This window comes from Esox lucius, chromosome 16 (assembly GCF_011004845.1).
Source record: "Esox lucius isolate fEsoLuc1 chromosome 16, fEsoLuc1.pri, whole genome shotgun sequence".
In the NCBI taxonomy this organism is placed as follows: Eukaryota; Metazoa; Chordata; class Actinopteri; order Esociformes; family Esocidae; genus Esox; species Esox lucius.
The window spans coordinates 7,884,093-7,898,050 of record NC_047584.1 but is presented as its reverse complement, the minus strand read 5'-3'; the positions used below and the strand labels follow the sequence as shown (position 1 = coordinate 7,898,050).

The 13,958-nt window shown below is 39.8% G+C and overlaps 1 protein-coding gene across 1 annotated transcript in view; it reads right to left on the bottom strand.

Moving 5' to 3' along the window:
• Positions 1-6,424: 6,424 nt before the first annotated feature.
• The window catches only part of LOC105016107 (ly6/PLAUR domain-containing protein 1), a 28,175-nt gene continuing 20,641 nt past the window's right edge, over positions 6,425-13,958 (bottom strand). The window contains exon 4 of the mRNA XM_020054609.2: positions 6,425-8,601. Within this exon, the coding sequence (XP_019910168.2) occupies positions 8,345-8,601 (257 nt within the window). The 3' untranslated portion in view covers positions 6,425-8,344. The remainder of the gene's footprint in view (positions 8,602-13,958) is intronic.

Sequence of the window (13,958 nt, the reverse complement as noted above, 5' to 3'; positions counted from 1 at the left end):
TTTACTGTGGTGTGCCGGCCGGCTATCGGCTAAGCTAGTTAGCGACGTTTTCCTTTTTAGTGTAATATTAGGCAGGACAATTGAATGCATAAAAATTCACCCTAGCCTCAAAAACGGCAAAAGAACACTGGCTGAGCTGAAACGCTGGCACGTCCCCGTAGCAAGTGAATTGAAACGAACCTCCGTTCAGCCTCTTCTGACCTGAATGAAGCTTAAAATTCCATAGCCTCAAAAAAGCACCAAAACAGGTCTCCTCTTTTATTTTACTACTGTAACTTCATTTCACAACGAAACAGAAAAATAACAACTGGCATAGGAAGTAAACATCTGGTCCTATATGGTATTAATTGCGCTTAAACCTGCATTACGTGGAAGTATATAAATAAATCACCTTTTCTGACTATTTCTAGTCCAGCATTTGAAGTCATTGAATGGCGCAAGCCATATTTTATTAAAAAGAGGACATTCTCCTGATTAAAATTATGCCCCACTTGTACCTTGAAACTTAAATGAGTCACGTACATTATATTTCTTTTTTTTCTGTACAACAGCATCACTCATCTTGTTGTGAGTTTAGGTGTTTACTAATGCGGATGAGTATTAGTAAGTAAACCGGAAACTGCAATACCGACTTCTAGACAAAAGCAGAAGTTCGTCACTACGCTGGTGCACTATTGGCGTGGAGGCGGGGCTTTATCTGGGCATTGAATTCTCACAACCGATTAGCCATGAATCACACCATTATAAAGTTAAAATCATAGCCTTTCCATGCACTGCTTTCCCAACCTGTGGAGAGAATTTTAAGAATTGTATAAGCTAGGCTAAATGTGGTCAGAATTTAAACACTGAAACAGAATAATAAACGTATTCACAGGTTGCATCGACGTCACTGTTGCCATGGTCACAGACTCAGATTGGATGAAAATGTAACGTGTTCAAGTGAATGAAGTTAATTTTTTCCACGCTTTAATAAAACATTTTCATACAATTATACATACATCTTCTTCCGCTTCATCCGGGGCCGGGTCGCGGGGGCAGCAGTCTAAGCAGGGATGCCCAGACCTCCCTCTCCCCAGACACTTCCTCCAGCTCTTCCGGGGGGACACAGAGGCGTTCCCAGGCCAGCCGGGAGACATAGTCCCTCCAGCGTGTCCTAGGTCTTCCCCGGGGTCTCCTCCCAGTGGGACGGGACCGGAACACCTTCCCAGGAAGGCGTTCCGGAGGCATCCGAAACAGATGCCCAAGCCACCTCAGCTGACCCCTCTCGATGTGGAGGAGCAGCGGCTCTACTCTGAGCTCCTCCCGGGTGACTGAGCTTCTCACCCTATCTCTAAGGGATCGCCCAGCCACCCTGCGGAGAAAGCTCATTTTGGCCGCCTGTATCTGGGATCTTGTCCTTTCGGACACCATAGGTGAGAGTATTGACCGGTAAATCGAGAGCTTCGCCTTGCGGCTTAGCTCTTTCTTCACCACGACAGACCGATACATCGACCGCATGAATTTAGATTTTTCATACTATGAAATATTTCATTTACGCTTTTCTTTTCTTACTGTCAATACATATGAGCTCAATTTGGCTCCATACTTTGGCCACAGGCCGTTTTAACAGCTTATTAGACAGTAATAGGTTAAGAGATATTTCATTTCATGGCCTAACAACGTTCATTTTTCTTTCATTTGTGAATGACATTGATACAATAATTATCAAAATAGGTGACGATAACTGACTTTTTCGTCAGGTGAAAAGACAAAAGTATTGTGGAAAACCCTACTCTTTTACTGCCCAATGGGTGGTGATCTAGCCTAATCTAGCCTGATTACCCCAAAAAGCATGCACAGGTGCGTACTTCCAACATCTGCCAGAAATGGTCGCAATATAACCATAGACATTTTTACTTTAGGCTTACTATAGACCAATTTGGAGTGGACGTCACCGCTACGCCACTGAACATTGGTGGTGGCAGAAAACTGCAGGAACAAGTGTAGGGAAATGGGAAAGATCCTCAGAGTAAAGGAAAATAATGTCTTGTTGTGCCATTAGATGTCAGAATATAAATGCAAAAAAGATAGCCTTCATTTTTATAGAATACCGTTGTCGAAGCCACACTCTGAAGCTAAATGCAGACGTGGGTTGGAAGCAAGCGTGCCGCACAAGCCCTGAAAAGTGAAGCCAAAACGTCTCGATCGCCCCCTGGTGAGTGGTCCCAGTATAGGTCATAAACCCCGCCCTCCCCATGTTATTCAATGGGACGCGAGACCAACTAAACAATTAAATTACCCTTCAAATATATTTTTTCCGAAGCTGGTTTCTGTCATTTACTGTAGTTTGTATCACGCTAATGTAAATTCAAGAGTTTGTTTTTAAAATAAGTTGGTTTTTAGTTAGTTATTTAATGCTCTAAAAACGGTGGTGTGACGTCGTGATTCACAGCTTTGATTGACAGCTATCTGAGCCAAGGAGCCACTGAAGCACCATCCTCCTTCGGGGGACTGAGGAGATTGGAGCTTAACATTTAATCTCTAAATTTCTATAATTGATATAATTTCACACGGACATAATGGGTTGTTCTGCAGTACATTGTGCTAACCGATCTGGCATTTCCAATCGATCTTTGAATTTTTTTCGGTAAGTTAAATTTATAAGCTATTTAATTAGTAAATAAATGTAATGGGCTAGCTAACGTTAGCTAAAAGACAACAAGCCTCGTTAATAGCCATGTTAATAGCTAGCAGGTGATCGTTAGCTAGAAGTTACCAATTATTTTTGTATTAGGCCTATTCTAAATTAAGGTTAAACATGATGTAAGTTAGGCTATAACATATCGTCTAGGTTTAACAAGCAAAGGTTGTACTGTACTTGGACTTGCGATTGATTACGGTATGCGCATTCTGCGAGGGAGAGTGAGGGCGGGGCACAGGGGTGGGTCCGTTGATTTCGCGGCTTTACGGCTTTACTTCCTTCTCGCTACTGCGCATAACTACTGCGCAGAACTGGTCCCAAGATCGCTATCTGCGCAGACGCAAGTCCAAGATGTCAGCGCCGTATCAGGACACTGGTGGCTTCATTTTTCACCAATGGAAAAGAGCGAAAGGGCGTCGTCCATTATATATACAGTCTATGGTTGGAAGCCATAAACAGACAGGCTGGACTGATGAAACCATCCGGAATGCTCATCTCTGCAGTGCTCATTTCATATCAGGTGAGGTTTTGTCCACTGTTTATCACGCACAGGCAAAATCAATATAATAATAACAATGAAATTAGTAACAGCAGCAACTACAAAGCTGGCATACTCAGCAGGCTATTTCGTAATGCTAAACACCATTGACCAATATTAGCTAGCGTGATAGCAGAATTAGCATGCAAACAAACCAAATTGCTCATACTTAGACAGTTTAGTTTGCTCAGTATTTATGCAAGCGTTTAATTAATGAATGGGATATACGGTAATGTTATATCTGTGATATGACATTTACTTTACAGAGGTCACTGGCACTTTCTGCCACCGGTTCAGCTCCGCCTACAAAAAAATATGTCCTCGCTGTTTACTCAAACAAAAAGGGTCTCTACGTAGCTACTGAATGTTGTAGACAGTGAAGTCAGTGAGTGAGTGAGTGAAATTCACTCCTTTTGGCCGGCTCCACTTACGTGGTCTGGCAAAAATACTTTTTAGTTTATCGAGTTTTCGTTATAACGTGATAGTATCTCAAAATAATGAGAAACTCAGAAATGCAGCAACAAAATCTATGTTTATATTTATTTAAAGATGAACAAATTCACTTATATGCAAAGCACTGCATGCATCTGTACATATTTTCAGAAACTATGCTGGTATTATAGCCTACAGGTTATTTTGACCATGTGGTATCCAGAACCTCATTTGTTAATTATCCAAGACTCTATTTTATTTAAATGAATAAATAGGATAACCAAAGCTACTGTGTAACCTTTAACTAATGGAGCCGTATTGCGGCTATAGTAAAAAAAAAAATTAACAGGGGTTTTGGAAGCAGAAGCCATTTCAGCCTTAATGACAGTTATTTGGCAAGGATGTGCCAAGCTTTAGGATCTGCAGCATAAGTTGGGTCCAGCCTATACATGTCCAGTGCTGCATTGTTCATCACTGTTCATTTGATTTGGCAACTGTTAATATCGTCGACTATTCTTTTTAAATATAATGCAGAGGAAGTCCTTTGGTCTCACAATAATCCTAAGGATGCAGTGATCCCAGGCTTGATCGCTCGCAACCACCAATAAATCACATTCAATTCCGGAGTGAAAGGTAAATAAGCCTGACGACACTGAAATATAAAGGTGCTTTGAAGTTTATTGAAAGAAATGACGGAGTAGGTTTGACATGTGTATGGATGATTTGGCCAGGTTTTAAAGCTGCAGCCATGTTGACAACTTCACAAAATGTTGACAATACAACAATACAACAATGCATGTTTGTATGTAAGCAAAACAGTTGTGAAGTTGTGAAATGAACATTTGTATTGATTAGCATGCACAATAATGTGTCTCCTAGTTTAAATTGCCTAGTATGTGATTATGTCAACAAATTGTACATCTTTCACTGACAAATGCCGAACCCAGAAACATGAATTATCCCTTTGAAATGGCTCTGGAAGAGAAACTCATTGGCCAAAGTCTATGACTCTGGAATTCTGCTCTTACATGCTTCTTGGATTATGAAGTATACTAAGTAAATACAATTCAGAATTTCACTTCTAGATGACTTTGAAGTAGAGGGCTGCATTAAATTCTACAACCATCATTCAATCAGAGAGGGAAATAGTGTGTCCTTCAAAATAGATTGCAACGATCTGTCTAGAAATGATTTGTCAGAGAGGTGGTTATAGACAATGCACAGAATTTTCCGGGTTACCTCTCATACTGTTTAAGGACAGAAATTGTTTGGTATTGACATCCTTGCACTTTCTTCAAATAACTCACAATCTTTCCCCAAAATACGTTGAAATTCACCTGAAGTATTTGGTTCCCGGAATTCTTTATTTCACTGTTAATGCTACAGAACCTTGGTGTATGTTAAAGCTGTACCCTGTGTCTGAAGGTAAGCTTAAATATGTGTGGCAGTTGATCTGGGTACTTTCTGGAGGTTGACTACAGTGGCATGGGCCTTAACATTCAGGATAACATTATGTATAGTGAAAATAGGAACATCAAGGTTTTTGGAGATAGACTTGTAGCCTTGAGATCCAATTTTGTCTGTGCTCCTCAGACACTTTTGTGTTTCTTTTTTTATTTCGCTCCATTCTCATTGCAGTACACATGGTGACACAAAACACTGCAATGACTCCTTTTGTCTATTTGAGCTGGCTAATTGAGGGATTTTCATATTGCAGGCACATGCAACACACTTCAGGTGAGTTCAGTTTCAAAGTAAAGTGAATAACTACCGTGAAATATAATTATTCTTAACTACTTCTAGAAGCGGCAAAAAAATATCAACCAGGCCATTTTACCACTTTTTTGTGGAATAAGATGAAATTTAGTCACTTATGCAATTTTTTGGGTTTTAACTAAACAAATCCATATGTGAATATCTAAAGGATTTTGAATATCATTAGTTTTAAAAAAAAAAATAGTGATTTCTTAAAATAAGTGCAAGGTTGCCAATATTTTTGGCTATGGCTGAATATTTTAGTATTTTCATACTTCGTAGGTATGTTTCCAAATACATAAAAAATAAACTTGTATTTAAAAACAAAACAGGTATATTAATCTGACAAAACAAAGTAGACCAGAGCAATCTTCATATAATTTGTTTCAAATGCCTTTATCTTGACTATGATGTTCATACAGACTCAAAAGACTCGTTGCTGACCCTGTCCAAAGTCCTCCTGGTTGTGTTGCAGGTCAAGACGATACCTGATGATTCCAGCTGCCACTCTGCTGACACCCCTCCATCTGGTCATGCCATTCATTTGACCTGGATTAGGTTTTATAGACTCTGGATACGGCCCCCATGCGTTTATTAATTATTACATCTTGCACTTATAAAATGTTCAGAAGAGGACTGGTCACCCCTCCAAGCCTTGTCCCTCTCTATGTTTCTTCCAAAATTCCGGCCCCTTTTAGGGAGTTTTTCCTAGCCATTGCGCTTCAACACTGTTGTTGCCTGCTCCTTAGGGTTTCAGGCTGGGTGTTTTGTAAAAGCATTTTGTGACAACCATTGATGTAAAAACGCTTTATAAATAATTTGACTGATTCATTCTGTATTTAGTATTTACTTTTGTTGTTCGTAATAAGAAAACTTTTTATTAAGTTTATTTTGATAAAATTTGATTTCTCTGAAGTGATCAGCTATTTTCTTTATAGTTTGTTTAGTAGTTTAATATTTAAATAAGTTTACAAATTTCCTTTTAGTATGAAAATACTAAAATATTTTAGTGATTCAGATAAAGTTTTGCAAAAATGGATAGCTAGAAATGTTAAAAACAAACTTAACATTTGTATTTGAACAGTGTCAATTACTAGGATTTATTCCATTACATTTGAAACACTTTTTGTAATTGCACTGTAAGTCATATTAGACTTGAGTGACAGTTTAAGATGCCACTGAAAATGTTTGCAAGATTTGTTTGTACTGTATGTATTACTGTACATACAGTGCAGTCCATATGTATTTGGATAGTGATTTTCAGTGAGTTTTTTTGGTACTTTACTCCACTGGATTTTAAATTAGGACTAAGAGGTTAAAGTGCATGCTTTCAACTTTAATATGATATTGATGGTGAAATATAAATATGATGTTATGAAACAAGCACAGCTATAGCCAACAAGTGCTTTGTTTTCATGGCACATGATTCATTTCAATTGTGCAGAGTTGTAAGATACATTAATGGAGAGGTTTTTAGCCCTTCCAGCCAACTATTGTTTTTGCACCTTGCAGACCAGCCTCTGTAATTTGGCTGGTGGACTCTTCTGTGAATGGTAGTGGCTGACACATCCACACCTACCTCTTGGAAAGGAACTGTCAGACAGTTTTGTTGATATTTTCTTCATTGTGATGAGCATTCTTTGGTCATCCACTGTAGTGGTCTAACAGGTATTTTGCCATTGCAGAGCTAACCAGCACTTTCTTTGTTTCTTGATTTACAAAACAGTTGGTTTTGGTACAGCAAATGCTTTGGATATGTCTCTGATCAATTTATTCAGCAAATGACTCCAAATGCAAATGCAAAGACTAGAATGAAGAGTACACATTGAGAACTGTAGTGCATGCATAACTGATGCAAACAAACACGCATGCCAAATAAGAGACAGCTATGAAGCCATTATTGTTCAAATACATTAGGTACCCTTAAATAGGGCACTATTGCTGTTATTTTTACAGTAAATGGGTGAGCTGATATGGATTGAAATACCCTCAAATTAGAGCTGACAGACTGTACTTCAACCTCAATTATTGTATCATTTCAAATCCATAGTGCCAGAGTAGAATGACAAAATAACCAAAATCACTATCCAAATACTTAACAGACTGCACAGTATTGTTCTACTGGAAGGAAGTTTGTTGGCATCGCTCAAGGACTCTTAGAGATTGTAGACAAACAGTGACACAGCTCCCTAACTTTTTCTAAAGAGAGCAGGCCAATCTGGTTTGATTATGATTGACTTTTGCTAGCCACACACATCCAACCTGAACAGAAGAATGTAGCCAAGGAAATGTGTTGCTTTGCGGTAACTTCTGCGGAGTGATAAGCATGCCAGAGAGGCATTAATCTTTATAATTATCCACAATCCTTGGTCGTCACCCAACAAGTCTTCCTGTTGAGAAAATTTGAACTTCATATTTTCTAATAAAAAAATGCTCCAATATTTGTTTTTTAATATTTAACACTCCTTTTCTTTTCACCTATATTTCTCCATCCCAATTTTGTCTGCAGCCCTGTTTCATAAGAATAACTCCCAATGGATTTGGGAGAGTTTAATGAATCCCTGTTGACGATGCCTTCCAGATAGTGAAAGTCAAGGCTCAAATCGTTTTGTCACCAAGAAGGCCTCATTTGTTTTGATATATTGACTGCTAACACGCCCCTCTGAAATGTTTGTTTCTGTAGGACCAAGAGAATAAATTCCAAATATCTTTGTAAATGTCATAACTGTATGTCAGTTAATGGGAAAACAAGGTAATTGTTTTCATTTAGAAGGTTAAGAGGTTTTCATCAGACAGCAACACTTTATTTGAAGAGTCACGTGTCCATTGAACATATGTAAGCCACATAGGCAGGAGAACCTTACACCGAAACACAGTCCAAAACCTCAAAAGTTGGACCACAGTCTTAATGAAACAACACCAGCCAATCAAAGGCTCTGTCAGCACAATATGGAGGGTGCGCGCAGGATAAAAGGAAGAAAAAGTAGAGAGAGCCTGTGCAGTGGGCTTTGGGATGAGGCGGCAGAGGGAACTCTGTTTCTGGAACTCTGTTTCTTCTGACTGGGTCCGTTACAGAGGGGTGTGTTGCAGCAGCTGATGCAAACCGAGTTGAGCTTCCCTGTGCAGAACTGCTGATAGCCAGAGGAGGCGATGAGGCAGGCCCCAGATGAGGCACAGGACTTGCGGTAGTGCACCCCTAGAATGAAAAAAAACAACTTAGATTAGATACTTTTGTGGAAATACTTATTTCACTCCACTGAACCAAACTAAGCTTAATTATGCTGGGCTGGTCACATCCACCATACTACAGTTGCTTAAACAGTGCTGGTCAGGAAGACGTAAAAAGAAAGTCAAGTGTGAAGTGTAAGGCACATATTGCTTAGAAGACATTGGATCCATTGTAAGATGTGGAAAAATCCTCCCTTCATTGATTTCTCAATCTCTATGTCCAATATGTGGCATATCTAAGAAATCCAGATTTACGCTGCATCAAGCAATGGCGTAGTTAAGGGGAGACTTGAGCAGGCTTTAGTACTAATTTACTGTTCCATGGTGTCTTTTTCCCAATTACCTAGAAATGAATTCAGTTACTGTAGTGTGTCCTCAGTATCTTGTTAGCAAATTGACAGTTTCACAAAAGGTCCTACTGAGCACAGAACTCCCACAGCCAGCAAAGTTAGTGACAAGTAATTATTCTGGGATAAAAGTCAGAATGCGCAAAATCTTTTACAAGATATGCACCATGAATCACCTGGATGGCCATTTATTTGTATGCCATCTTAATTGAATTGCTTGCGAAATAATTACCTTGGGAGTTGTCTATTGGTTATGCTTGAAGGGGTTCAAAGCCACTGAATCACATCAATGTGCATTTTGGGCTCTTGAGAATTGTTTAAGCAGTCAAATACTGGATTTCTTTTTTTTGTTGATATTTCCTTACTAAGAGGTTAAGGTAAGCATTTTAAATAGCTAAAGCAATTTTAAGGTCCTTTCTGTATAACAGCTGTTTGATTTTTCTTTTGTAAAAAAAAGTATGAATTAGAGGATGAATTTGTTACAGATAGTTTTCATGCCTTTGTTTACTACGCACATTTAACCAGATGTTTACTTTGTAAAATTCTGTCACTAGTGGTTGACAACATGCAGGACAGAACACACTTTACATTTTAACTGTAAATATAAAGTTGACACACATACATGTATACGATCGGTGGAGCATTCGAGATATGAAATAAGCATTACGAGTATATCCTATACTTTAGTTCACAGTAATGTACAGTAAACTTACACACTTATAGGTAACTGCTCCCAAAACTAAATTCATGCAGGGGGATGACCAGAGATTTGGGAGCAGCATGGTGCAGCAGTTTATTTAACATTTAATTGTTTGATGTGGTAAGCAGTCTTATTAGTCTCTGTGGAGTAGATGGCTATTTACAGCACAGCTTAGGGCCACAGCACAGCTTATTGAATGAAAGAAAGTTTTTGGTCTTTATTGACCTTTGCTGCCTGCATGCCCTCCACCTACTTTACCAAGAGATAATGTTTGGGACAGCATGGTCATTAACCATATTTAAGGGACGTTTTCTAGATCTGGACTTATGTAAGACCTTGATGGAGGGCAGGTGGCCGAAACCTGCTCTGCAGTGATCCTGCCTGGATGCCTCCTTGCCCTGGAGTCACGTGGGACCTTGATGGAAGGCAGGTGGCAGTGATCACCCTTACAATGTGTTAAAGTTTACCTCTGCAGTTGGCAGATGCAGAGTTAAGGCAGAGACAGTGATACAAGAGGTGAGGATAGACTCTAGGATTGATGTTGTAGAGCTGGGTCGGGATAGACCGGGAGATCTGTTTTCAGGTGCTGAAACTTTCTACAACTGCTGTAGTGCCTTCTTGGTAATTGCTTTGATGGATGATTCAGCCAAACTAACAGCTGAGCCCTTAATATCAAGGGGAAGAGGTGGGAGGCATTTCCAGAAGTGGACCACCACCTACCTCCAAGTTTTACTAGTTTTATACTGTTTACATAACACCAGAATGTCTATTTGCAATTTGTGAGGGAGTGAGGCTGATTGAGAGACTTTGTGTATCCATAGTGACTGTTGAGGTATTTGTGAATAAGTTGGAATGTGTGTTTCATGTCTGAGTGTGCAAAATGGCTCTGCACTACATAGAGTGTAGGGACAGATAGTGACGGGTGGCTGAAATTCCGGATTTACCCTCATATTAGATTTGGTTCATCAAGAATTGCAAGCAACCATGACTGACTCAAATTCTGGTTAGTTTAGTTTTTTCTGTTTGGTGTGGCTCTGATTCATTCGCAAGTGGGAAGAGCAAGTCAATTTGCTTCAGCTGGATGATGTCGCCAATTTGTCGCAAATTAGCTTCAGCTGGCTGGTGTGTGACTGTGGAAAAGTTGGTTTTTCCTTGGATAGCACTTGGGTGAATTAAAACCAATGGTTTTCTTCAACAATCTCCATAAGTATATCCAAAGTGAAACCACATTCACCACATGGCGTTATTATCAGTCCCATGCATATGCTTTCTGAATGGATAATAACATGGTTACCGCCAGCCGTGGGCATGTGGGCAACCCCCCCAAAAAAGTTATACTCTAAATTTGTTGACACAACATTAAAACTAACATCTCACCAACCTCTAGACGAAACATAATGAAAATAATAATCCCATTTAAATTTTTTATAAATTTTTTATATTTGATGAAATGTTTTCATGACTCATATAGATGCTACATAAGCCATTTTCAAGAAGATGCCAGAAGCTTTTTCTTGTCTCTCTGTCCTGGTCATGATGCTTCTGAACTTTCTCAGTCTGCTTGATGGTGGCAGCAGGAATAGCCCCTGGCTCAGTGGTTGACTTCAGGATGACCTTTGCAGCCTGTCTGCGGCCTCACTAGGAGAAAATATTCTGTAATGCAGTCGGCATGCCCATTACCATGCATAGGGCTGACCTCACCATTCTAAAAAAAGCCATGCGTTAGCAAGTCAGTGATGCAGCCGGAGAATATGCCCTTGATCGTCTTTCTGTTGAAGTTTATTAAGATTTTCTGAGAGAAATTCCTGCAGCCTTACTTCAAATTGCCTGAAATATTTGAAAGGAAGAAAACATTACAAATAATCAAACTTTATGATCACAATCTGAAGCCCATACTTTATGCCAAGCCCATGAAAGAGGGCCAGAAGATAATTTACTTAGGATGGTGAGGCTGACCTTTCATTTTTAAATCCACCCACAAGGTGGAAAATCTCCACAGTCAAAGAGGGTGATGGGCTATGTACTGTAGTTCAGTTTGTGTGACAGTGGGTATTGCAGAATTTCAAAGTACTTTGTGGAAGACATGAGGTAGAGGTTTCTTTGTTGTTTGTTCTAAAACCCCATCACTCAACGTTTTGCCAAAACAAAAATAAGAAAATAGCTGCTTTAACATCACTTACAGTTATTCCTTAAATTAATATTTTCACCATTACCATAGAATTGTATATAATTGTTTGTATTTTGCCCAACTTTTTTGACTAATTACAGAATTATTTATTTTTATTATGCTGTTGTTCACGATAGATTTGAAATTGAGCCTTCCACGTGAGAGGCACTGTCTTTAACCATAATGCCATGGCATTACACGTTTCACCAGTTGCTAAACACTAATGACCATTGTGTTAAATTGACTAACGTTTCTTATTATGTTTACCTCCACCAGAAAAAGCATCTATGAACTGTTAGCTTTTGCCACGGGTCGTTTGAACAGCTTTTTAGCCAGTAATAGGCTTACTGGTATCTACTAACTTCTTAGGAACAATTATTGAGCAAGAATTGAGCAATTGCTAGCGAGACTGAAGATTAACTTTTCCATGCCAGAAACAGTCTCAATATAACCATATACAGTTTCAGGTTTTAGCCAGCGAAGTTTGCGTCAATACGGAATAATTCATACTTCGCTTTGCCTGCGGAGAGATACAAACTCAGGACTTACAGTTCACAAGTCTGCTTTTCTAACCACTACGCTATTTAACAAGGGGTAGCCAATCAGTCAGTCAGTCAGTAAGAGACATTCGCTCTTCTTAGCCGGCTCCGGTCCGGTAAGAAAATGAAGTAACAAAGAGCAACTTGCAATACAGTTTACTGAATGACATGGGATACACTGCTAAAAATTTAAGTGAAAACAATCATCACAGTATAACACTAAGTCCATTAAACTTAAGGAAAATCAGCCTCAAGAGCATGGAGGAGACACCAGAAGATTGTCTGTTACACGAGGAGAGCTGTACAGGGCAGTAGAAGGGCATCAACCCAGCAGCAGGACCGGTATCTGCTCTTTTGTGCAAGGAGGAACAGGAGGAGCACTGCCAGAGACTTACAAAATGACTTCCATGCGGACTACTGGTTTGCCTATTTCTGACCAAACTGTCGGAAACAGACTCCATGAGTTTGGCATGAGGGCCCGAGGGCCCGATGTCCTCTAGTGGGACCTGTGCTCACAGATCGGCACCGTGCAGCTCGATTGGCATTCACCAGAGAACACCAGAATTGGCAGGTCCCGCCATTGGTGTCCCGTTCTCTTCACAGATGAGAGCAGGTTCAGATTGAGCAGACCCATCATCAGACCGTACGCTGGTGCAGTGAGCCCTGGGTACCTCCTGGTGCAGGACAATGCCCAGCTTCATGTGGCCAGAGTCTGTTGGGAGTTCCTGGATGACGAAGGGATTGATGCCATTGATTGGCCCTCATGTTCCCCAGACCTGATTCCAATTGAGAACCTCTGGGACATTATGTACTGGTGCATCCGACACCACCAAGTAGCGCCACAGACTGTCCAGGAGCTCCGTGATCCAGGTCTGGGAGGAGATCTGCCATCTCATTAGGAACATTCCCAGAGGGTATGTAGGGGGTGCATACAGACACATGGGGGGCATACACACTACTGAGTCACATAATGAGTTGGAACAGCCTGTGATTGTTTGCTTTGGTTTTTCGGTGTGAGTTTGAATTCAGCTCCCAATCAGTTGGGGATTTTGGTTTCCATTGACTGTTGTTACATAATTTTTTTCTTGAAGATTTTGATCTTTAAAATTATTCCGTTCATCGAGACCCGATGTGTGATTTTAGTGTTCCCTTAATATTTTAGAGTTTTTTAAATCGTCTCAAAATAGCATATTTTTGTAATTGCGAATTATATCTCACTGTATCAAAATGCTACTTTTCATTTTAGTTTTTGAGGACAAAGATTAGCTCAATGTAGGATTTAAAAACCACTCCATTGAGCTAGATTTTTTTGTCCTAGAGTAGCCTTAATCTATGTCTCTGAAATTGTCCCCAAATGTATAGTATGAGTAAGTGGGTATCAGAGAATCTGCCCTCTTGAAAAAAAAGTAACCTGGAGCTAGCTACATATTCAGTTCCAAAGATGACCTATTTTGTTAAAGCTAAATGCTGACTTATTTTATACCATTGCATTCAGCTCACAACACCGTGGGCATTCTTGTGGACTCCAATTCTGCCAAATAAAAGCAGATCAGAGGGGCTGAACTTCCAACA